This window comes from Maniola hyperantus, chromosome 14, assembly GCF_902806685.2.
Source record: "Maniola hyperantus chromosome 14, iAphHyp1.2, whole genome shotgun sequence".
NCBI classification, from domain to species: domain Eukaryota; kingdom Metazoa; phylum Arthropoda; class Insecta; order Lepidoptera; family Nymphalidae; genus Maniola; species Maniola hyperantus.
The window spans coordinates 180249-203413 of NC_048549.1; the positions used below are offsets into that span (position 1 = coordinate 180249).

General features: G+C 45.8%; 1 protein-coding gene across 1 annotated transcript in view; it reads right to left on the reverse strand.

The window, feature by feature from the left end:
- Positions 1 to 317: 317 nt before the first annotated feature.
- Positions 318 to 23165, reverse strand: part of mgl (low-density lipoprotein receptor-related protein megalin) — a 197694-nt gene continuing 174846 nt past the window's right edge. Inside the window, exons 11-26 of the mRNA XM_069502872.1 lie at positions 22692 to 22951; positions 20554 to 22191; positions 19556 to 19706; positions 18922 to 19108; positions 18700 to 18803; positions 17243 to 18424; positions 15332 to 15436; positions 14887 to 15232; positions 8461 to 14559; positions 7912 to 8138; positions 7223 to 7439; positions 5908 to 6749; positions 5251 to 5415; positions 4344 to 4593; positions 3553 to 3782; positions 318 to 2842 (exon numbers count right to left, since the gene is read on the reverse strand). Coding sequence (XP_069358973.1) covers positions 2676 to 2842; positions 3553 to 3782; positions 4344 to 4593; positions 5251 to 5415; positions 5908 to 6749; positions 7223 to 7439; positions 7912 to 8138; positions 8461 to 14559; positions 14887 to 15232; positions 15332 to 15436; positions 17243 to 18424; positions 18700 to 18803; positions 18922 to 19108; positions 19556 to 19706; positions 20554 to 22191; positions 22692 to 22951 — 12170 coding nt within the window. The 3' untranslated portion in view covers positions 318 to 2675. The remainder of the gene's footprint in view (positions 2843 to 3552; positions 3783 to 4343; positions 4594 to 5250; positions 5416 to 5907; positions 6750 to 7222; positions 7440 to 7911; positions 8139 to 8460; positions 14560 to 14886; positions 15233 to 15331; positions 15437 to 17242; positions 18425 to 18699; positions 18804 to 18921; positions 19109 to 19555; positions 19707 to 20553; positions 22192 to 22691; positions 22952 to 23165) is intronic.

The following is a 23165-nucleotide window of genomic DNA, read 5'->3' on the forward strand; positions in this document are numbered from 1 at the left end:
GGGTGAGAAGGGAGAACAAAGAGCCCCCTGAAAGCTTTTTATATATTTTTTGCAATATTCGGCTGAAGGCCATCAGTTTACATATTGTTTAAAATTAAGTTAAGTAATTCAGAAGTTATGAGGCTGTGACTGACAGACAGACGGACAAGCGTAATTTCACTCAAGTAGACACTGAGACGTCGCTTCGCTCGGTCGATTATGACGTCATGACAAATCCAATATGGCGGATACGATGGACAAAATTACTCGCAAGAAAAAAGTATTGATACAGTTGTATCAATTTTTTATCAGATAGAGGAATAATAAAAAAGCCAGTATTTTAATTCATATTTAATTTTTTTTTACACAATATTCTCGACTAATGTCAAACAACTAATAATAATAATCCCAATACAAAAATATTTTCATCTTCTTATTTTATATTGACAGTTTTTTTACAATTGTATAGTTACTCTCATTCTAATGTGCTTCTGGTCATAATATCATGTAATAATATAAAAATTGTTGTGATGCTTTACTTATATATTCACATTTTTCTATACATTATGTCCATTCACTAATTTTACAGTCGACCGTGATGTAAGGTTTGGTGCATATACACAAACCACTACTCAATGAGCTCTATAACTCACTCTATAAAATAAATAAAACAATAATACACGTATTTCGCAACGAACGCTGTTAATACAATATTTTAATATGGTTACAAAAAATAAAAAATATGAAATAATATAACCACAACATGATGTCAGACAATAAAATTAGTAATCAGATCTAAGTTCATAAAATATTTAAAATTTTCTATTAAAAATGTACACATCACATACCTGAACGCACATATTTACATTGATTAAAGGCTTCTATAACAAATAAAATTGACGATAATTACTTTAACATTAAACAACAGAAACATTATCTCACACATTTTATGGCAAATCGTCAATATTACCACAAAGGAAAATCTAATTTACCATATTTTAATAGACAATTATAAAACACAACATAGCTATATTTTACATAGTCTTATAACGAAATAAATAAATTATTCTCTAAATAGTTACGTCGCTTATTGTCAAATGAACCTAAAACCCTATAGACAGCGGCCGCAGTCGTCGCAATTCCTATCTTACTTACATTTATGTACTAAAATCAAAATTTTCTTTTAACACTTAATCATAGGAATGTAGAACGGTGAAAAGTGGGCTCTTATTGCTTCCCATAAGCCTATAGATTATCTCGAGCAACGCTGAGATAAATCGTTAGTCTATTTCAATATAAAAGTGTCATAATATACATATTATACCTAACGAGATGATATCACGTAATGATATGATTTCGATCGACGACGAACAAAAAAGAAAAATACTGACACATAAGTACGGCCGGAAGTAAAACAAGTAGCACAGAAATAGTTTATAACAGATTAAAATTAAAATATTTAAACAAAATAAAATATAAAAACATTTAACAGCGGTAAAACGAGAAGAAATTCGAAAACGAGATACTCCTACAAGGGGTTACCAACTGAAAAAATTGCATAGTATAATTAATTCCCTTGAATAACCCTTAACTAAAATTAAAAAGACATAAATACTGAATAATGATGGACGGGATAGTAAAAATAGAGTAAAAAAGTTTAGAATAATTGAATTAAATCGAGCAACATAGATTTGTGCAGCACATTTCATTCTTTAGTTTTAGCTTGTGAAAATAATATCCTTAAATTACTTATTAAAACAAGACCCGCACCCGTTGTTTTCTCAAAAACTTAAAACTTCTTCACAGAAGACTTTTCCTTGTTCACAGTTCACACCACCCCCTTAATTATATTATTAATGTTGGTAACAGTGACACTCTGTTAAAAATCAAAATGCAGTCAAACTAATTCAAGGACGGTTGCCGGTACTAAATTTATAATGTTGAAACTACCAATAAATTTCGTTACGTTACGCTAAAAAAAGGTGACGTATACCAGTAACGGTATACCATTATGATTTAACTTTATATTTTTATCGTTACTTAACGGTAAATGCGCGTCAAGAGAAGATTTTGTACACGACAAAGTTGGATAGAGATATATGTATAGAGATATAGGTATAAGTAGTGCTACTTTACCGGTATTAATTATAGTATCTAGATAACGTTAATAGAGGTATGGGTATTGTTATTTTTATCGATACTTTTTAACGTTAACGTAGCGGTATTTGGTAACGTACGAAAAAACTACCGGTATTTCGGTCCATGCAAACTATCGATATATTATGAATCTATAGACTCCACAGCTCTACACAGTCAGTATTCTTTGTTATAACAGAAAGAGAGAGAATGATATTAATGCTCCTTCGCAGATATGTGGATGCAGCTTCACATTATAACCACACTGCCTGTTTTAAATAAACTAGCATTTTTGGGCTATTTTGCTCCACCAATAAGTTTTTATAATGTGAACCTTATCCCATTCATATTTACGCGGGAGATCGAAGATAGTCGAAAAGAAGTAGTGGAGAAAGCAGAAGATCAGGATCTTTCACTTTCTGCACCACCCCTTTTTTAGGTTTATTTAAAGAAAATTGACGTTTAAGGGGGTGCTTCTGCTTAGTATCCGTGGGTTCGGAGCCCCAGGGGGGCGGGGGTGGCGGGTGCGGACGCGCGGGGGGCGGGGAGTGTATATAATGCTAGCAATCGCGGTCTTCTCTGACCAGTTGCGCGGTGTCGGCGCCGGTGTCGGCCGCCGGGTCGAGCGCTCGCACTCGCTTCGTACTCCGTGTCTCCGTCGAGGAAGGAGATATTACTGCTGATACTACCTTCTCTTTCAGTTCTTCAGGCACTTCGTAGATGCCCGCTGAGGATTAAATATTTACTGTTAGTTTGGTCATGTTTGAAATAACAAAATAATTTAACATAGACTTGTTTCAACAGAGAAAATACTTTTTCAGTTGCTAACATTGGTAGTCTAGGAGGTCGTCACGACCAGGACTACGGTCTCATGTGGCAGTCTCCACATAATGACACTAGATGACTCGCACTCATACATAAGGAAGGTCGTACAACAATCGCGCGCTTGAACTTGTGATAAAGTGACTTACAAGTTACAACATGTTACTAGATGGCGCCACAGGTAATCATTCAATATGAAGCCTGAATCGCGCTAACGAAGTTTACTTTACCTTGTAATAAATATTATAAAAATGAGATTTATATTTCTATTCAAATAAAATTTTACAAGTGCTTTTGAATCGTCAGAATAATTTACCACTGGTTCGGATAATAATGGGCCCTTATCAGCAGTGCACCCACCGTGACACCCGCTCGGAGAAAGATCTTCCTCATCACACTTTTGCTCTTATCTATGCATCTCATCACCAAAGAGTTAACAAGGGCAAAAACCTAAGATAATTGGTGATGTGTTACTTTGGACCCATCGCAAAACTCCGTTGTATGAGTCCCAATTATCCCTCCAAGCATATTGAATATACTTCTTCAGCGTCTGCAACTCTGATCGGTGTTTCGGACATAGATATAGCTCCACCTCTAGCAGGAGAAGTAACTTACGTAAAGGCGGCTCGGGCTCGCCGGCCGCGGTGGCTCTGGTGACGGCTTCGTACATGGGGTTGCTGAAGTCCCGCCCTTTCCTCGCGGGCTCGTCCAAGGCGTACACGTCCCCAGCGGCCCCCGCAGCCCCCGGCGCGCCCGCCAGCCCCGCGCCGAACTCCACGTTGGAGCCCGCTCGGAACGACACTGACTGGGACGACGCTAGGCTGCCTAGGCCTCCGCCTTTGCCGCTGGAAGGAGTAAGAGAGTGTGTTCAAGCTCATATTTTTCCGTTATTTTATTATCAAACTGGGTTTCAATAAGTTACAAATATATACGATAATTTGGAGAGATTTGGGGATTTTCTTAGGCTGCCACCTGTGAGGCTCAGACCACTGCTTAGGATGACGTTGGAACGAATGGGTTGGTTGGACTTGATTTAGTCCCCAAGACCGTGGGGAGTGTCCAAAATCCGGATGATGTCAAAAATCTGGGAAAGACCCTGTGCAGAGGTTGTTGATTTGTATTGCCCTACAAGATAGGGTGCATTGTCAGTCATGATTTGATCGTCGGGGTCGTTAAGGACGTGCTTAGGACGTCTTTTATTGGGGGATTGTTGCAATCGAGGGCGTAGGAGGCAGCTGACCTACTAGAGGTTCAGGATATCTGGTTGTTTTCTCACAGTAGTTTTTGAAAAACTGGTTTTGATCGAGCTACAATGAATTTTTTAGTTTCTAACCTCAGCGGTGTAGGATGTATGAACGTTGATAGATCAGTCAGTCAGTCAGCTAACAGTTAGAAGTAGTACTTACAATGGCCTCTTCCGGATGATGAACCAGCCCGCCGCCGCCGCTACCGCCAGCACCAGCACCAAAAGCACCGGCACCACTATCGCCGCGGCCGAGGACGAGCGTTCCTGCGTGGCGGCCGCGGCCGAGGCGCAGAAGGGCGGTTGCAGCGGCGCGCGGCACGTGCACTGCAGCGTGCCGTCCGAGCCTTCCGTGCACGTGCCGCCGTTCTGGCACGGGCAGACTTTGGGCGGAGGCCGTTCGTTTTCAATCGCTGTAAGAGAATGTCGGTGTAATAAATTCACTTATTGCGTTAAAACTATAGCTGACCTTATCTTACACCACTAATATATATCCACTATACTATATGTATAGTCTAGCTGATGCCCGCTATTTCGTTCGCTTTGATATTAAAAATTATCCCGTGGGAACTTTTTATTTTGCGGGATAAAAAGTAGTCTCCACACTTAGTTAACGAGAGTGAGTGACTCTCGTTAACTAAGTGTGTAAGTAAGGTTAAGTACAAATCCAACAACTGACAATCAAAAAGTGTAATTTATTAGCTATTTTGAATAAATTATTTGATTTGGTTTGATTTGATTTGATATAAGTATATCGTACCTACATTAGGTTGCGTATCGGTGCTTTTAAGCTCTATAGAGCTCACTTTGACTTTGCTCAGACCTAAGATTGATTTAAAACGAGACAGATTTATGTGAGAGATATAGCTCTGTCTCGTTAAATAACTCTATCTTAAGTCTAAGATAAGTCAGAGTGCGCTCTATAGATCACCCTAATACCACGTAAGTCATTTTAGGCGGTTTTAAACTTTTAACATGTCGATGGAACTGGGTAGAGAATCGCGTCGTTTCGGCCAGTCATGAACAAGGAAACGTCAGACAGAAACTCTTAACAAAGAAATGAAGGTTACCTGCATCACACGCGAGCTCGTGCGTGGCGCGTTTGGGCGGCGTGAGCAGGTCGGGGCACGCGCAGCGCCGGCCCGCGGGCACGGCCAGGCACAGGTGCGAGCACGGCGCGCGCGAGCAGCCGCCGCGCGACGTCAGCGACATGTTGTAGCGCAGCGGGTGGTACACTGCGGGTCAAACAGCTGATAGTCACATCATCATTGTTATGATCAACCAATAGAGGTCCACAACTGGACATATGTCTCTTGTAGCAACTTTTATACACCACGGTCTTGCGCCACCTGAATCCAGCTTCCCAATATCATTTATGTAAATCAAGAATAACAAATGGATGGACCCTTGAGGTATTCCACAAACAATGCCATATGGTTTGCTTTAAAAAAAATCGATTTTCACTATTTGTTGTGTACTAGTTAGGTAAGATTCAAGAATTTTAAATGCTTATACCTACAGATATACCGATACTTTGAAAGTTATTGAGCAAAATAGTGTGTGAAAATGTTGTCGAATGCCTTTTTAAATCATCTACAGCTATCTTTAGCTATCATAAAATCAGCCTAATTACTTTTGATACTGCGAGAAAAACTGATATGGGGTGATGGTTTCCAAGGTCAGATTTAGAGCCAGCTTTACTTAAATTCCTTAAAGTTTAAACTGACCTTTCACAGCCGATGGGTTGACTAGATCCTTCGATATAACGAATGGCACTCCCCGTCCGAACTTGTCCTGTCTCACCAACTCGCCGGTGTCCCTCGTAACCCAGTACAGCGACGACTCAAATACATCTAAAGACAAGGGATGCTTCAAGAAATCACCCTTTAATATGACTTTTCGGTTGGTTCCGTCGTGTTTGATCATTTCTATCGTATTGAGTTTGGTGTCCGCCCAATAAATCGTGTGATCCATCGCGTGATCGATCGCTAGACCGGTTGGATGTCTGACGTTCTCTGTAATGATCGGGCGTCTCTTCGAGCCATCCATCCAAGCCGTTTCAATTTTAGGAGCCGATCCGGCATCTGTCCAGAACATTTTTCCTAGTTGAGGATCAAGGACTAAGGATGTTGGGCTTTCTATTCCAGCGGAAACTATAGCTCTTCGGTATCTTCCGTCTGTTCTAGCGACCATAACACGTCCTCTAGGTTTGGAGCCAGTTCGATCTGTTTCGGTCCAGTACAAGTTTTCTCCGATGTAATCTACAGCTATCGCGGTTGGTTTGGAGCTTCCTTTCATGTTGAGATCTTGAGCGTAACCACTCTTAACTTCTCCATCCTTAGCGTTGATCATGTAAGACCGTTTGATGGTCTTATCGTAACTGTCTGCCCAGAACACCATTTCGTTTTTAGGGTCGTAATCGATGGCTTCTATCCTCTTCTCCGAGGTAATAACATCGAACTGTTCGTTCTTGTCTTGGACAAACGCTCGTATTTCAGGACCGTTGGCATACATCAGCACCACCTCGCCTTCTACTACTTTACAAATGCCAGATAAGCTGTCCGCAAGTCTGGAAAAAATAAAAACATTCTCTTACTTTCTGATGTTTTAAAAAGTATAAATTATCCTAATGCAATGGAATCGAAATAAGTCGTTTACGCCTAAACAAGTTTAGTACGGGATTTGTTATTATGACAACGACCATATTATTGTTATTAACTGGACTAACGCCATTTGTGCTCAAATGTGTATTTTAAGCAAAATAATTATGATCGTGAATTCGATAAGGGCTATGGACTATGGATTTAATAAAACTGCCATACGCCTACTAAACCGCTTCAGTTCCTACTGACACATTGTGGCTATTTTGAAATATTTATTATTTGTTGTTATAGCGGCAATAGAAACACATACCTACTCTGTAAAACTATCTATTACGGTTCGTGAGATCCAGCTCGCCGACAAACAGACGGATGGAAGGATAGCGGAGGCTTGCACCCTTCGGGTAGGGAGCCAACATGATTTTGAAAGATTCCGACGTACTTGAACCCTTCCCGACAGCTGCAGCTGTAGCTGCCGTTGAGGTTGGTGCAGAGGTGCGCGCAGCGGTGCGTGCCGGCCGCGCACTCGTCCACGTCGGCGCAGCGCTTGTTGTCGGCGTGCGAGATGATCCAGCCCTGGAAGCACGTGCAGATGTAGCCGCCGCTGCCCGGCCCCGCGCCCGGCAGCGTCAGGTTGGTGCAGAAGTGCTCGCAGCCGCCTGGAAACAAACGATACTTATTGAGGTGAAAACTTCTTTAAAACGTTCTTCGTAAAAACTTCAAGGTCGCGGCAGTAACATGCCAATTATTGGCTATGAAAAATTAATCTTAACTACTGAGAAAATAAAGTTTGAATTTAGTTGTAGCAAAACCAAAAGAGTAAGTTCGAATAAGAACGTTCTAAAATAACTCCATTCAACTTGCCAATACAAATTGAAAATTTGTGAAGCTCGAATGTCTGAGAATATAAACCGGTTGGACTCGCACACGAACTTATTATTTGTTGTTATAGCACACACTCTGTGAAAATTTGAACTCCTGTTACGAACCTTGAGATCAGACTGCTGACAGACGGACGGACAGCGGAGACGTAGTAATTTTTGGATCCCGTGGTACCCTTTCCTAATAAGGCCTTAGTAACTTTCTAGTGGTGGGTGCAAGAGTGAGAGAGAAGGAGCAAAATGAACTGACCCTTATCGACAGGGGAGCAGGTCTGCGTATGATGGCAACCCAGCTCATCAGATCCGTCTCCGCAGTCGTCAGCCAGGTCGCAGAGCTGCGTCCTCGACACGCAGTTGCGGTTGGCGCACTGGAACTGCGCGAGCGGGTCGCAGGGCTTGGCGCGCGCTGCGCACAGGGTCATGTTGTTCTCGTCGGAGCCATCGCCGCAGTTGTCCACACCATCGCACACTTGGTACCTGGAGAGTTATTAGTACAGGCAGTGTTACAGACAATAGCGATAGGATGTTCAGATGCTGTATGACACGGACATGATGATGAAATTTCACTCACTTTACACATCATTAAGTAATGTCAGAAAAAAAAAATAATAATAGAAAATAATCATAGCTTTTAGTTATTCATTCATTTTTTCTGTGGTTAAAAAACCCCGATTATTTATCGACCGAGTTTAGATCTCTTTCATAATTTCAGAAAAGGCCGATTGCTTAAACCGCTTAAGCGAGCACTTCGCCATTAGAATATGAATTTTACTAACTATCTGATAAGTACGATGTTTACCTTGGCACACATCGATGGTTGTCACAGTGGAACCGGCGCAGCGTGTCACAGTTGAAGTTGGTGCATATCGACGGAACCTCGTCAGAGCCGTCTCCACAGTCGTCTGTCCCATCGCACAGGTCTGATTGGGACACACACAGGTTGTTGCCGCACTGGAACCTGCTCTCGGGGCAGTATCTGCCGCCGGGGTATCGAGGCGGACACCCGATCTCATCCGACAAGTCTCTGCAGTCCCTGTCGCCGTCACACCTGAAGTACGCCGCGATGCAGTGGCCAGATTTACATTGGAATGTTCCGTTCTTGCATTTGAACCCACCGCAATCCATTTCATCAGTGTTATCTCCGCAGTCGTCTTCGTGGTCGCATCGCCATCTGGACGAAATACATTTCCCATTTCCACACTTGAATTCTGATTCGGAACAATCTCTGTACTTGTGCTGGCACACCGCTTCCACTTCATCGCTTCCATCGCCGCAATCGTCAGTGAAATCGCAGAGCCATTGCTTTGGTATGCAGCGTTTGTTCTGACAGGTGAAATCTGTTTGACTGTTACACGAGGGACAGTTCTCTGGTATCTCATCGGAGCCATCCCTGCAATCATCTTTGCCATCACAGAACAGCCATTTTGGAATGCATCTGTAGTTCGACTGGCCGGGGCACCGTCGCCATCCGTTGGTACAGTTCTTCTGCCTGCACATGTACGCCGGCTCGTCGGAATCGTCCCCGCAATCGTTGTCGAAGTCGCACATCCATAGTTTGGGAATGCAGCGTCCGTTCTTGCAAGCGAACTCCGTGTCAGGTTTGCACGGCCGATTGTGACACATGGCCGGGTCCTCGTCACTGTTGTCTTTGCAGTCGGTATCGCCGTCGCATTTCCAGCTGTCCAATATACACCGGCCGCTAGATTTACACTTGAACTCGAGGAGGGGACATTCGTGAGCACACTTTGCCTCGTCGCTTCCGTCGCCGCAGTCGTCCGTACCGTCGCAAATAGTCGCGGCCGGTGTACAATTAGTGTTTTTGCATTGGAACGAGCCAGCTCTGCAGTGTCTGACCGGACATGTATCCGGTTCGTCGGAGCCATCCGTACAGTCTTTTTCTCCATCACATTTCCAGAACCACGGTATACACTTTTCATCGCGACCGTTGCACCTATGTTGGCCGTCGGTACAATTCGCTATACAAGTCTTGAAGTCTCGCGCTAAGTAGAACTGGTTGGGACAAGCACATTTGTACGTCGTAGCGCCCTCCTCGCCGTAGCCCTCGATATTTAAGTAACTGGATTCGTGAGGAGGAGCGATGAGACAGAGATGTGAACATCCACCGTTGTTGTTCCCGCACGGATTGTTGTATGGCAGTTGCCTTAAGGGGTGAACTATGTGAATGTCGTATGGACGATGAGTGGCGTTTCTTAGGGTTGTTAAGTTTTCGCCGGAATGTTTATTCGCTTTGAGTATGGCTTTGAGGTTCCAATCGGTCCAATAGATATCATCATCGAACAGGCTCAGAGCGAAAACGTGCGGTACTTTCTCTCCCGATAAAACGACGTGCCTGTGTTTGCCTTCTAAATCTGCCGATCCGATGTAATCCAAGTGAGCATCTGCCCAATAAATTCTGTCCGTGAAATAGTCAATAGTGAGAGCATTGGGCCAGGCGATATCGTCTTCCCAGTTCAAAACGGTGGTGAAGTTGGATCCATCCATACCCAGTTTACCGATGTAGGCCTGAAGGTGCCAGGAAGTGTAGTACAAGTATCCGGTCCCTGGATGCACAACGATAGCTCTCGGATCAGCGATTCCAGTTTTCAGTGTTTTTCGTCTCGTTCCGTCTAGCTCTGACACGTCCAAATTTTTCGAATGCCGGTCTAGCCAGTAAAGCTTTCTTCCTATCCAATCGATCGCAATACCTTCCAGGCCGTGAGAATCGTGTCGGATTACTACTTCCTTCGTTGGATTCGGATCAGTGTAATCCGACCGATAAATAATTTTAGCGGATACATCAGCGAAGTACATTTTGTTTTCCTTAAAGTCGAAATCTATAGCAACAACATTCATTAGGTCTTGATGTACCAAATTATACAAAGAGGCATCAGTGGACATGTTCCTCACGTAGTATTTGTTCGTGAATATGATCCAAGCGGTGATGTTGTCTTTTCTCTTACACGTGTGTTCATCCGCTTCTCTTTCGTAATACTGGTCGGAACATTTGCAGTAGTAGGATCCCGGGGTGTTGGAACAATACTGGGAGCAGACGCCTGGGGTCTCGGTACATTCGTCTATGTCAGCACAGGCTTTACCGTCGCTTAGGAGTTTGTAGCCTTGATTACAATCGCAGTAGTACCCGGTCAACGTGTCTATACATTTATGTCCGCACTGGTTGATTTCTAACTTGGCACACTCATCGACATTACAATGCGCAGGTTCGTCCGAGTCATCTGTACAATCGGAGACCTTGTTACAAACGAGTCTATTGTCGATGCACTGATCGTTGTTACACTTGAACTGTCCAGCGGGGCAAGTCTTGTTCTCCTTCGTGCATCCCACTTCATCAGAATGATCTCCACAATCATCTTCACCATCACATCTAAAGTGGTCTCGGATACACTTGAAGTTTTGACACCGGAATTCGTGCGTGGAACATTTCTTATACTGCGTATTACATTGCTTTCCTTCATCAGAACCGTCTCCACAGTCATTATCATGGTCACAAACCCAGCCTTCGTTGATACATCTTCCATTGGTGCACTGAAATTGATCCTCGGAGCAAGGCGTCGGTGTGGAACAATGATGTAAAGTAGTATTTTCATCTGCGCCATCTATACAGTCAGGGTCTCCATCGCACAACCATTTCTTAGGAATACACTGAGCTCTATTCCAGAATTTGTTTTCTTCACACGTGTATTCTGTTTCGGCGTCACATTTACGTTCGTTGCACTGATGTCTGTCATCTTCGTCGCTGTTGTCTAAGCAGTCGTTGTCGCCATCACAGATGTATATTCTGGGTATACAGTTCCCGTTATCGCAGGTGAATAAATCTCCGAAGCAAGTCCTGCCCTCGGAGCGGCAGTATTCTGGCGGCTCGTCGGCGCCGTCACCACAATCGTCGTCTCCATCGCAGTACCAGGTCGCTGGAATACACCTGTGGTTGGGGCAACGGAAGCTGTTTTGTGGACAAGTCCTTTGGGCGCAATGTAGTGGATCCTCGTCAGAGTTATCGCCGCAGTCATTATCACCATCGCACAACCAGTAAGGTTCGACACAGATATTCGTTTTCTCGCATTTAAGGTGATTCGTTGGACACGTCGTATTTCGTGGACACCTTTCATGAGTCTCATCGGACGTGATGTTATCTTTGCAGTCGTTGATTCCATTGCACACTTGTGTTTTAGGAATACAGCGCGAGTTCTGGCAGGTGAACTCTCCTTCCGCACACGGTGGGTACACGCAACCTTCCTCATCTGAACCATCTTTACAGTCGTTTTCGTGGTCACATTTCCACGATTTGAATATACAGCGTCCGTTGTTGCAGCGGAACTCGTTGGGGGAGCAGGAGTGGTAGGAGCAGTAGTTTTTGTCCTCATCGGAGTTGTCTCCACAGTCGTCGTCTCCGTCGCAGGACCACATTCTGCTGATACACTTTGCATTAGCGCAGAAGAATTTGCTGGAGTCGCAGGTGATGTTTTTGGCGACACACATTCTTCCTTCATTGACCAGTTTTGTGTTGTCATCACATTTACATTCAACCGTATTGTTGGGAGCAGGATGGCAACTCTGAGCGCAGCCTCCGTTGTTAATCTTGCACAGGTTGGTCTGGCACGCTTGTCTACTTGTGCTGTATATATGAATATCTCGAGGGGAGTCCTCTAGTCGTTTCACCATCTCAATCATGTTCGCACCAGTATGTTTCTCCGCTCGGTACACGCCTCGCAACTGAAGATCAGTCCAGTAAATGTAGTTTCTGAATACTGTGATTGCAAATGGATAGATCGTTGCCGAGATCAAAACTTCCCGGTCGCTTCCATCCAGTTTGGAGCGTTCGATCTTTTCTCGCACGGCATCAGTCCAGTAGAGCATATTCTCTTCAAAATCTATCGTGAGTCCGCTCGGTTGCGATAAGTCCTTATCTATGATGGCTTTCTTGAGAGATCCTGCCATGGTCGTCCTGTAGATTTTTCCAGATGTTCCGAATCGACCCCAATCAGTATAGTACAAAGTTCCATTGCACGGATCCACGACTATGGCTCTCGGACGTTCCACTCTCGCGATCATCACTATTTCAGTGCCATCCAAATTCATCGCGTAAATGGAATTGTTAGAGCTGTCAGTCCAGTAAACTTTCTTCTGCGTCCAATCGTACGAAATACCTTCAGGGTTAATATTCTTGCTGATAATATTCTGTATGCCCGACGCGTCCGGGTTGTTAGCCGACATCCAAGCGATTCTCGCGTAAGGTCTGATTTGCGTGAAGAACAACTTGTTATCAGCATAGTCGAATTCGACTCCAACGACATTGGTGAGGTTACCGACAGGCTTGAACGGTACATCGGTGGATTTGGGGTCCAAGTTAACAGCACGGATTTCAGTTCTCGTCGTGAACACTAGGTATTCATCAACAACATCGCACTTTTTAGGGTTGCTTGCAGATATCTGTCCAGTGGCGCAGTCGCATCGGTGGGTGTAACCTTTGTTAGCTTCGGGAGGATAGCTGAAGCAGAGTTGATCGCATCCTCCGTTGCCAAGTTTTCTGCAAGGGTTGTTCTCATCGGTGGGTTGGTTGTTGATGTCGAATATGACGATGTCCCTCAACTTAGGCAAGTTGGTGCGTATCTTTTCCGGCATGGACATGTTACCCGGCAATTTGGAGGCTTTGTAAATGGTCTGGAGGTTTCTGTCGACCCAGTACACGCTGCCAGTGTATATGGCGATGCCCATGGGGTTGGGAAGGTTGGATCTGATGAGTTGTCTGTTGCCACCGTTGTAGGAGATCTTTTGTATCTGGTCAAGTTTGGAATCTACCCAGTATACATCGTGAGTTAACATGTCAATAGTCAAATCCCTGGGGTTGGATATGCCGGAACTGACGACCGTCTGCCAGTTGCTTCCGTCGAGGTATGCCTTTCCGATACGTGGATATTGACCATAATCAATCCAATACAACAGTCTCTTTAGAGGATTGACGGCCAACTCCCGTGGGGCATCCATAGTGGTTTTATAAATAACTTTTCTATTCGAACCATCGAGCCAAGACATTTCTACATAATTTTCATGTGGGAAGACATTAGTAAAGTACAAGTTTCCAGCGACCCAATCGACTGCTAAGCCTCGTATTCCATTGCTGCCGATACCATCTTTGACTACATGTTGTAGATCTGAGCCATTAGGTCTAACTCGGAATATACCGTTCCATTGTCCTCGGTTGAACTCCACCCAGTAGATGTAGCTTTCGGCAAAGTGAATATCGACATGGAGTATATGGTGGCCTACACCAGTAACTGGCACCATGGCTTCGGCGCTATTCTCCAGGCTGTATCCTCGAATGAGATCAAGTTGGGACACTACAGCGAAAGTCTTGTACGGGACACAGTTGACCTCGTTCTCCTTTCTATACCCGATGGAGCAGGCACAAATCCTCGAGCCTCCTTCCCCGGGAATGCATATCTGTTCGCAGCCACCATTGTTCAGGGAACAGGGATGATGCATCATCTTCCTCTTCTGGAATATTGTCAAAGATTTCAAATCACTCTCATTGTCCAATATCACTTTGATGTTATCACCATTGGGAAGGTCAGCTTTGATGATTTTTTCGTGTCGCGTGTCCAGAACGTATAACCTGGAGTCGAGGACAGCTATGACTTTTGGGTAAGAGATGGCGTTGGCTTCGGTCAGTATAGTTTTCCGGTCGTTTCCCTCGGTGTTCATACTATTGATGCTGGCGGGGTACTGCGTGCTGAAGTAGACGATCTTCCGGTCGATGTCGATCGCGACAGCTTCAGGTCGCTCGATGTTGTCGACGAGGATAACCGGGTTGCTTCCGTCCATGTTGACTTTGCCAATCTTTGCGGGCACTCCGTAACCTCCCTCGTCTGACCAGTAGATTTTTCTGAAGCAGAAAAATTCGGTTAAAATTTTAGATCCTAAAAACTCACACTAATAAATTGATTAGTCCATCTGTTAAAACAACAGTGTGGATGTTTGTTTTCGCGATTCGCATGCGAGTGAAGAGCGGGCGTTTAATATTTAACCCAGAACTTGAATTTGAATACTCTCAAAGTCCATCTTTCGTGCCTAAAAGTTTTCCTAGACACACAAAATAACTGAATTTGAAAAATAATACGCAAAATCAGATCATCCAGTTTAAAAAGGTTGAAGTCTCAATAGATCAACGGTAAAAGGTATGGGCTGGTTAATAATTACAGATAAAGCTTACCCTTCCGTAGGGTCCAAACATATTCCCTTAGGTTTGGCGATAGAGGTCCTGCTGCCATCGTTTGCGAAGACAATCGTCCTATACTTCACCTTCCCGTCCACTCGGACCAGCTCAATGTTACTCGCCACTTTATTGGCCATGAACAAGTTTCTTCCGAGCCAGTCAAAAGCTATTGAAGACGGGAAGCCGACGATACCAGTGTCTTGACCGAAGAATTCAGCCTTATTGCCACCGCCATAAGGCATAGTATAGATTGTACAGTTTTCGTCGTCCTCGCTGTCGCCAGAGGTAGATTGGAGCCAGTACAGCATGTGACCTTGACGGTCGTAGTCCAGTTGTACACCACCTGCAATACAAATGAACCATGTTAATAGTGTCCGACAGCGTATCTTCAGGATTTACCATCACCACGATTTTCGGAGATTGACTTTATCAAAATTCATACCTTGTATACCAACAACGGGAGGTAGCTGTCCAGCCCTTCCAGAACCATCCGTTGACAGATCAATGATTTGAGATCCCTTCAGCACCATCAAATATGCGCTCTCCTCTGAAATTAATAAAAACAAAATATTAATATTGAATTAAGCCTGATAATATTATTGTCTCCCAAGATAATTATGTTTTCCAGCATGTTGTACATTTTAATGTTTCTCAAGAAATTCAATATGTTGGCTCCTGGTATTAAAATTTTAAATGATGAGTCACTTCGTCTCCTAGGGGCTCCCGTACTAGATGCATCAGTTCCTCAATTTGTTGAAAATACTATTTCAAAATTTAGTAGTAACTCCCACCGTCTGTTTGAAATTAATCCACATATGGCTCTCACAATATTGCGGTTTTGTTTATTTGTTCCAAAATTTACTTACTATCTAAGATGTTCTCCACTTTGGAAATTTAATACTTTATTGGACAATTTAGATGCTTTTGTTAAAAATATTCTCACTAGTATTCTAAATTGTCCAATAAGTAATCAAGCAAGGTCCCAGGCTTCTCTTCCAATCAGGTATGAAGGTCTGGGAATTCGCAAAATTTCTAGTGTTTCGCTGCCAGCATTTCTTTCCTCTGTTTACAGTACACACACTCTCTATGGCAAGATTATATCCAATTCTTTGGGTTCCATAGAGGTGTCTGGCTTAACAGAGGCAAGAAATGAATGGTCCATGCATAGTCCCAGCCAAGTGCCGGTTTCTCTTTCTTCCCAGAGACAGTGGGACGACATTATTTGCAAAACGACATTTGACACTTTACTAGCAAACGCAAATTCTAAAAAAGACCGTGCTCGTCTTCTCGCTGTCTCTGCAAAAGAGTCCGGCTACTGGCTACATGCTCTTCCCTCTGCCAACCTGGGCACTCTGTTAGACCATACGACACTTTCTGTTTTGATTGGTCTTAGGCTTGGCGCCACAATAAACCAGCCTCACCGTTGCCACTGCGGTGACTGCGTTGACGCCTTCGGCCACCATGGGCTCTCCTGTTCGAGAAGCGCTGGTCGCTTCTCCCGCCATAGTACCCTTAACGACATCATCCGGAGGTCCCTTGCCACCGCCCATGTGCCAGCTGTACTAGAACCTATTGGTTTGGCACGTGGCGATGGCAAGAGACCTGATGGTATGACGCTCGTACCGTGGAAGATGGGCAGGTCGCTTGTTTGGGATGCAACTTGTGTAGACACTTTAGCTGCATCCCACATTCAGGCGACCTCCTCTATGGCGGGTGCAGCGGCCATCAGCGCCGAACAGGCCAAAAGGCGCAAATATGAAAACCTCGATGGGAGCTTCGTATTCGTGCCTTTTGGTGTGGAGACCTTGGGGCCGTGGGGCCCGGGGGCTCGAGCTCTTTTTGAAGAAATTGCGAAAAGAGTTATCGAGTCAACCGGGGACCCGAGAGCTGGCAGCTACCTTGGCCAAAGAATTAGTTTGGCCATCCAAAGGGGTAATGCTGCCAGCATCTTGGGTACAATGCCTCGCTGCGGTGGTCTCGATGAGGTTTTAGATTTAATTTAATTTATTTTAGTTTTAATTTAATATTGTTTTCTTTTTTTTTAGATTTAAGTTTATTAATAGTTTATTTGTTTCCATCTTCAAGAAAATATTATTGTACTATTACAAGATTTTATCAAGGTCACCAGGGGACAAAGAAATTTGTTCTGTTACATAACGATATTGGAAGTTAATGAACCGTATAATTTGATTATAATTTGGGTTGGTTTATAATGCGACGATGACGTTTGAGGGCAAAACTATAGTGTCAAACTATCTGCGCCCTGGGCCCATCCGATGGCCTTTCTCCCCAAACCCCTGGGGTCTATAGCCCTCTTGCCTTCGTACAGTTGTGTATTTAGGAGATAACTTACCTTCGATACATTTTCCATCAGGCAACAGCTTGAATCCAGGCTTGCACATGCAACTGTAGCCACTCGTGTTGTTCGGGCTCAGCAAGCACAGATGCTGGCAAGTGTCCTTCTTACACGGTGACGGGTACTGCGGTTGCAGCGACGGGTGATGCACGTGAATAGATAGCGGCTGAGATATCAAATGGGACACGACAGTTTGATTGGTCCCTCTGAACTTGTGAGCGGACAGAACCCTGTTAAGCTGACGATCAGTCCAGTACAAGGTATCCTCGAATAGTGTCAAAGAGTGAGGATGTAGCAAGTAATGGCTTCCCGACAGTACTTGTTGTCGTCCCGTGCCGTTGTAGTAGCAGAAATCTATGAAATCTAATTTGGAATCGGCGAAGTAAACTCTTTGTGTCGCTGTATCTAAAGTCAATCCATTGGGCCAGTAAATTTTTGTGGTAATAATAGCTTCTCGATGTGATCCGTCCATTCCGACTCTTTCAATGCGAGGATTTTCTCCCCAATCTGTCCAAAACAGCCATTTTGCGTTTGGTGCCGGATCTAAGCACATTCCTCTAGGCTGGGTTATATTTCCACTTAGTAGAGCAGTTCTGGCGCTTCCATCCTCTTTCGCGACTTCAATGGTATTGAGTTTGCTGTCCAACCAGTAAATGTTTCCACCGACCCAGTCATACGCTAAGCCTTCAACTAAATCTAACCCAGTGGAAATGATCACTTGAGGTTCGCTGCCCCGATCTAATCGAGAGATTTTCTTAAGTTTCATATCTGACCAGAATATAGTTCCAGTGTGCATGTTAGATGCGGTCGCGACGACATTCTCAACGTTAATCGGGACTCGTTCAAGACCTTGTTCATTAAGATCTGCCACTAAAATTGAGTGTCTGTTGGAGATTATTAAGAAAGCGCTGGAATGGTTGTTCGCTTTGCAAGAATGCTTGTCAACGTTTAGTTGGTAGCCTTCCACACAGCTGCAGAAGTAGGATCGCTTGGTGTTCGTGCAGATCTGAGAGCATAGCCCTGGAGGATCGCACTCGTTGATGTCCTTGCAAGTGTAACCATCGGACTCCAACTCCTCTCCGCTGGGGCACAGGCAGAGTGGTCCGTCGGGCGTCTGCTTACAGTCGTTCGAGCAGAGGCTGGAGCTGAGTTGACAGTTCGTGAAGTCACAAGCTAGACCTAGAACAAAATCACGTTTTAATATTCTACATAGTGTTCAGTTGTTTCTTTATATTATTTATTTATTTATTTTAGTTTAAATTCGGACAATTCCCGAATTTTTCCCAAGATATTCTTATGATGTTCAAATTAATATACCTTCACTACTTATAGATATTGTTATAAATTGTAAAACTAATTTTGCAGAAAATTCAAGAGTCAAAACTTAAATACTGGAACGTTTGATGAAGTATATCCTTTTTTTGATTTCTGATTATACATAATAGTTTGCATACCTTCATCGGCGCTGTTAGGACAGTCGAAGTTGCCGTCGCACACTTGAGTGAGATTGACGCAGCGGTTGGATATCCCCGGACACGCCCACTGTCCTGATGGACACCTGCGGCGAACAAGGATTCATTTCAAATTTATTTAACAATCATGCATAACAAAAAGCAATGATGATGAAACGTTGGAACGCGCTAGAAGATGCCTATTCACTCGTGTGTCAGATTTACCTGAACGGCGGCGGTTTGCAAGCGTGCTGCAGGCCCTCATCAGATCCGTCGCCGCAGTCGTCGCGGCCGTCACACACGTAAGCGCGGAACACGCAGCGGCCATTGTCGCAGCGGAAGTGGCCCGCGCCGCACGCCGCAGCGCCGCACGTGGCCGGCTCGTCTGACAGGTCCTCACAGTCTGGGGTGCCTGACGAGTAAGAAAGAAAAACGACGTTAATTTTGTTTGTTCTCTCTTTTGAATGAATACACATTGGTCCCAAGCCGTACAAACACTAAACTAGTCAAGTGTCAATAAATTAAGTCAATATAATTTTTTCCTGCGAGCGTGAGATCTTGCCTGATTTTTTCCAGCAAAAACTTTTTCACCAAAATTTTACAATAGTATTATGAGACGGCTAGTCAGAAGTCTCTTGTAGGGACCTCCACACGCCACGGTCTTGCGCTACCGATATCCAGAGGTTGTCTAATCCAGACCACAGGTGGATGTTTTTTGGTTGATAGCAGTGATGATGTTGATTAATACGGCTCGATTACTGATTGAAGTAGGTCCGAATTCATAGGATACGAGGTCTAATTCGGCTCGAATCACTAATTAGAGTTCAGTTCGTAGACCTAAGTTGAACTGCAAACCTACCATCACAGTACCAGGTCCGGGGTATGCACAGACCGGACGAGACGCACTGGAACTGGCGGTCGGCCGCGCACTGGTGCGGCGCGAGGGACGGGCAGCCCGCCTCGTCTGAACCGTCGTTACAGTCCGGGATACCGTCGCATTTGTATGCCTCCTGCGAAGAAAGAAATAGCGTTAGTTTGTTCAAAAATTTTCGGTACCTTGGATAACTAACTGGAAGTGTTCAAAACAGAAATCATAGACACTAAAGTAGTAAATCTAAATACCAACCCGGAATTATATAATTATAATAGAGCATATAGAAAAACCGATATGGGGTCCAAAAGTGCTAGAAGAAGAGACGACCTCGCACCGGGAAGCGCAGCGTTGGCAGATCCCCACAAATGGTCAGGCGACATCAAACAAGTCTGCGGGATCCGCTGGAGTGCGGCGGCGCAAGACTGTGGCATGTGGAGTTCCAACAAGCGACCTTATATCCAATAGAGGACGTCTATCGATTGACGATGCAGATGATGATAATCTACTTCACATGTCAAATTAAGAAATTGTGAATGAAAAGAAAAACAAGTCATAAGATCGCAATTCCGCATTCAAATGCGTCAAATCAGTCAATATCGTGTGAGAGAAAGTCAATATCTTTTGAGTGAAACTTGCAAGTGTTTCAGAGAATTTTAGATGGTGCTTGGTTGCAGGCTGTTCTTGCGGAAGGGTCCGCATAGCACGCTGCATGTTGTACCATAGATATAAGTAAATCTGGGTTAAAAAATCTTAGCAAGACACAAACATCTATAAGAATTCAGAATATGATTTTTTTTTTTTATTATAAAAAAGCTCACCTGAACGCACTGCTTGAGATCAGCGCACTTGAACTGCGAGGCGAGGCACGACACGGGCGGGCAGTCGGCCTCGTCCTGCTTGTCGAAGCAGTCGTCGTCCCCGTCGCACACCCACGACGCGGGGATGCAGTGCCCCGTGCGCGGACACGTGAACTGAAAGCTTACCTGCACACACTGCTTGAGATCAGCGCACTTGAACTGCGAGGCGAGGCACGACACGGGCGGGCAGTCGGCCTCGTCCTGCTTGTCGAAGCAGTCGTCGTCCCCGTCGCACACCCACGACGCGGGGATGCAGTGCCCCGTGCGCGGACACGTGAACTGAAAGCTTACCTGCACACACTGCTTGAGATCAGCGCACTTGAACTGCGAGGCGAGGCACGACACGGGCGGGCAGTCGGCCTCGTCCTGCTTGTCGAAGCAGTCGTCGTCCCCGTCGCACACCCACGACGCGGGGATGCAGTGCCCCGTGCGCGGACACGTGAACTGAAAGCTTACCTGCACACACTGCTTGAGATCAGCGCACTTGAACTGCGAGGCGAGGCACGACACGGGCGGGCAGTCGGCCTCGTCCTGCTTGTCGAAGCAGTCGTCGTCCCCGTCGCACACCCACGACGCGGGGATGCAGTGCCCCGTGCGCGGACACGTGAACTGAAAGCTTACCTGCACACACTGCTTGAGATCAGCGCACTTGAACTGCGAGGCGAGGCACGACACGGGCGGGCAGTCGGCCTCGTCCTGCTTGTCGAAGCAGTCGTCGTCCCCGTCGCACACCCACGACGCGGGGATGCAGTGCCCCGTGCGCGGACACGTGAACTGAAAGCTTACCTGCACACACTGCTTGAGATCAGCGCACTTGAACTGCGAGGCGAGGCACGACACGGGCGGGCAGTCGGCCTCGTCCTGCTTGTCGAAGCAGTCGTCGTCCCCGTCGCACACCCACGACGCGGGGATGCAGTGCCCCGTGCGCGGACACGTGAACTGAAAGCTTACCTGCACACACTGCTTGAGATCAGCGCACTTGAACTGCGAGGCGAGGCACGACACGGGCGGGCAGTCGGCCTCGTCCTGCTTGTCGAAGCAGTCGTCGTCCCCGTCGCACACCCACGACGCGGGGATGCAGTGCCCCGTGCGCGGACACGTGAACTGAAAGCTTACCTGCACACACTGCTTGAGATCAGCGCACTTGAACTGCGAGGCGAGGCACGACACGGGCGGGCAGTCGGCCTCGTCCTGCTTGTCGAAGCAGTCGTCGTCCCCGTCGCACACCCACGACGCGGGGATGCAGTGCCCCGTGCGCGGACACGTGAACTGAAAGCTTACCTGCACACACTGCTTGAGATCAGCGCACTTGAACTGCGAGGCGAGGCACGACACGGGCGGGCAGTCGGCCTCGTCCTGCTTGTCGAAGCAGTCGTCGTCCCCGTCGCACACCCACGACGCGGGGATGCAGTGCCCCGTGCGCGGACACGTGAACTGAAAGCTTACCTGCACACACTGCTTGAGATCAGCGCACTTGAACTGCGAGGCGAGGCACGACACGGGCGGGCAGTCGGCCTCGTCCTGCTTGTCGAAGCAGTCGTCGTCCCCGTCGCACACCCACGACGCGGGGATGCAGTGCCCCGTGCGCGGACACGTGAACTGAAAGCTTACCTGCACACACTGCTTGAGATCAGCGCACTTGAACTGCGAGGCGAGGCACGACACGGGCGGGCAGTCGGCCTCGTCCTGCTTGTCGAAGCAGTCGTCGTCCCCGTCGCACACCCACGACGCGGGGATGCAGTGCCCCGTGCGCGGACACGTGAACTGAAAAGTGGCCCAAAACATTTAGCTGTTATGTTCCCCGTTCAATTATTTGTACAGGTCAAAAGTTGAAATCACAGAGGTTAAAGACCATTTTAAATGCTTCAAGATGTAAAAAATCACAATTGTTCACATTGGTAAAAGCAAGAGCTCTCTTAGCGCTTAGATTTTTCGGGAAACCATTTATTATATTATGCGTAAACTTCAGATTATCTTAGAAAAAATTGTGTGGGGTCAATATACAAGCTTAAATTGGTCGCTTAAAAGGTGATGATGCAACCTAAGATAGAGCGTGCTTTAGTTAACTATGTAGGGGTGTAGACCTTTACGATGCCACGCGGTCCGATTATTAAATTCCCTCTCTTCCAAGTGCCCTTTTTCGGAATCCGGAATGAGACATGTAGCTGGATAAAAACTTACCTGGAAGTATGCGCAAGTCTTGTCCGCACAGTGGGAGCCCTCGTCCGAGTCGTCGCCGCAGTCGTTCTCGGAGTCACACTTACCTGGAAGTATGCGCAAGTCTTGTCCGCACAGTGGGAGCCCTCGTCCGAGCCGTCGCCGCAGTCGTTCTCGGAGTCACACTTCCAGGTGTTGGGCACACATCTGCCATTCCCGCACTGGAACTGGGAGGCGCTGCAGGTGACGTTGACGCAGCCGGTCTCGTCGGAGAAGTCTCCGCAGTCGTTCTCAGAGTCGCACTTGAAGGTGGCGGGGATACAACGACCCGACTTGCACATAAATTCGGATGCGTTACACGTTGTTTCTGGAAATACGTGTAATATTTTTTTTGGGCACAAATGTATGTCATGTATAAAAACGTTTGTTAAGCAGAAACTGAATAACTGACTGACACATGGTGCAGCTTAAACTTGGGTCTAGAAACTTGAGATTTTGATTATAAGTTTTCTGCAGACCTCTAAGAAAGGATTTTCAAAAACTCCCCTCAAGCGAAATCGGGACGAGTCCGCAAGTTAAAG